This window comes from Sturnira hondurensis, unplaced genomic scaffold (genome assembly GCF_014824575.4).
Source record: "Sturnira hondurensis isolate 20B ecotype Veracruz unplaced genomic scaffold, ASM1482457v3 Scaffold0007378, whole genome shotgun sequence".
Classification (NCBI taxonomy): Eukaryota; Metazoa; Chordata; class Mammalia; order Chiroptera; family Phyllostomidae; genus Sturnira; species Sturnira hondurensis.
Genome location: NW_028080009.1, coordinates 310,033 through 312,469, shown reverse-complemented (window position 1 = coordinate 312,469; position 2,437 = coordinate 310,033). Strand labels below are relative to the sequence as shown.

Here is a 2,437-nt window from a genome sequence, read left to right as displayed (position 1 = left end):
GAAATGGGGGGAGTTTACACCCTTTTCCACCAGCCATTCTATTCCCCTAACACTGCTGCCTCTAGAATATCCTTCTTTTCTGTTAGTCTTTTTTGTTTGTCCAGTTTCATGGGGCTGGGTGAGCAGAGCGGGCAGCAAAGATAGCTTTGCTTCATCTGTCAACACTAAACCACTTTCAATATAAATGCAAGGGCGGGGAATATAAGACAGAAAACTGTACTTGAACAAGAATTAAATAAAAATTTAAAAAATTTAAAAAGACAAATATATATATATATATATATATATATATATATATATATATGCAAAATCTGGCCAGCACTATATAGTGTAATAGAAAATTTAAGAAAGCTCAGATTAAATATGAGTAGTTGGTGAATATATTTTCTCAGTCTTTACACTGAACTAGTATTTCTCTATAAATATTTTTATAACCCGCTCCCGGATCTGCTTGGTCCTGACTCCATATATGACAGGATTAAGGGCAGGTGGGACAACCACATATACATTAGCCAAAAGAATGTGGATATAATGGGGAATGTTCTGACCAAAGCGGTGTGTCATAAAAGAAAAAAATGCTGGCATGTAAAAGCACAGCATGACACAGACATGTGAACCACAGGTATTGAGAGCCTTTAATCGGGCTTCCTGAGAGGGAAGGCGGAAAACAGCTTGAAGGATAAACACATAAGAAGAGGCAATCAGGATCACATCTACAATAATATTAGAAATAACCATAAGCCCATAGATAATGTTGACCTTGATGGGGGCACAGGCCAGCCTGGCAAGACCCATGTGCTCACAGTATGTGTGAGGGATGATGTAATGTCCACAGAAGGGCAGCCTCAGAATGAGAAACACAAATGGAGTCACAAGAAGTAAATTTCTCCCGACAACAACAGAGAGTAGGATGCTGATGGTTTTATTGGTGAGGATCATTGTGTACTGGAGAGGCTTGCAGATGGCAACAAAACGGTCATAAGCCATGGCCACCAGTAGAACAGTCTCCATGCCTGTAAACATGTGGATGAAGAACATCTGAGCTAGGCAGCTTCCAAAGCTGATTTCTTGGAGGTTGAACCAGAAGATGCCCAACATTTTGGGGACCGTGGATGTGGAGAGACCCAGGTCAATCACAGACAACATGACCAAGAAGTAAAACATAGGCTGGTGGAGACTGTGTTCAGTCTTGATCACAAAGAGAATGGTGATGTTTCCCACAAGGGCGACCAGGTACACAGTACAGAATGGGAAAGCAATCCATATATGTACAGTTTCTAGTCCTGGTATTCCTAGTAGGAGAAAGAAGAGGGGGTGGAACTGGGTATCATTGATAGAAGGCATTCTCTTAGCAAGTGTTATTAAATTCCTGTTGAGAGGTAGGATCTTACTTTAAGGTTTTTTCTTATCAAGGTCCTGGAAAGATAGAAAGACCTCAAATCAGCATGCTGGAGATGATGGAAGAAGCAATTAATTTAAAAACACTAGATATTCTTTTCTTTTACAGGATAATTGACTAACTTTCTCAATATATGTTTTTGTTGTGAGCCTCATCATAGGCAATATTGTTCATGACTTTACTTTTGTGATATGAGATATTTGAAGGAACTGAGAATATTTTAAAAAGTAGGGTATATGTACATTTTGTGGCATTTCTTTTCATCCTTTTTCCAAGTGCCCACTTGGTTAATTTTGGGATTGTGCTATACACAGTTGTTCTCAAAGTATGCTGTGGTGTTGAAGGAATCCTGGGTCTATATCACAGGTGGCAAACACAAGGCCCGAGGGCCGAATCCAGGCCTCCACCTTGTTTTATCCGGCCCAGCACCTTGTTTCTACCCAGCTGCAGTGCCGAGCTCTCACTTAACTGTTAAGGAGTAGTGACATTTATGCAGTCTCAAAGTTACATTTGACCCTTTGAAGGCAACCTCGAGGCTGATGTGGCCCCCAGTGAAAATGAGTTTGACACCCCTGGTCTAATGAAAATATCTGACTTATACCATTCTGTGTTTTGATATAATGTAAATGTAGGCATCTGACCCATGGGTCTGAAACAGACACGTGCTATAAGGGAGGGTGCTATTTTTGATGCTTCTAATCTTATAAAATGGGTTGGCTTTTAATTGCATATCTCAAGACTTATGTTTTTCCTGTGATTTTCTGATGTTCTTCCATTAAATTTCCCTCGGCTTATCAGCTAAATCATGTTCATATTTATTACAACTTATAACACCAATAGTTAGCATACAAAAATCACACCCATGTTCTGAAATTGCAACTACCTTCACATACGATTAGATCAAATATCTAGCAAATTTAAGTGACACTGAAATAAAAAAAATTTTCAGTGAATCTTCCCTAATCACTGAAATACGAAAGAAAATTATTTTAATTTTTTGTGTTCCTGGGGTGTTGTTCTACTCTGCAGCATTTAACA

General features: G+C 39.1%; 1 protein-coding gene across 1 annotated transcript; it reads right to left on the bottom strand.

Annotated features, from left to right (window-relative positions):
• Window positions 1-405: 405 nt before the first annotated feature.
• LOC118990848 (olfactory receptor 52E4) lies at window positions 406-1,408 on the bottom strand. Its single transcript, XM_037051637.1, has one exon. The coding sequence runs from the start codon at window positions 1,342-1,344 to the stop codon at window positions 406-408; it is 939 nt and encodes a 312-aa protein (XP_036907532.1). The 5' UTR covers window positions 1,345-1,408.
• Between the last annotated feature and the right edge of the window lie 1,029 nt (window positions 1,409-2,437).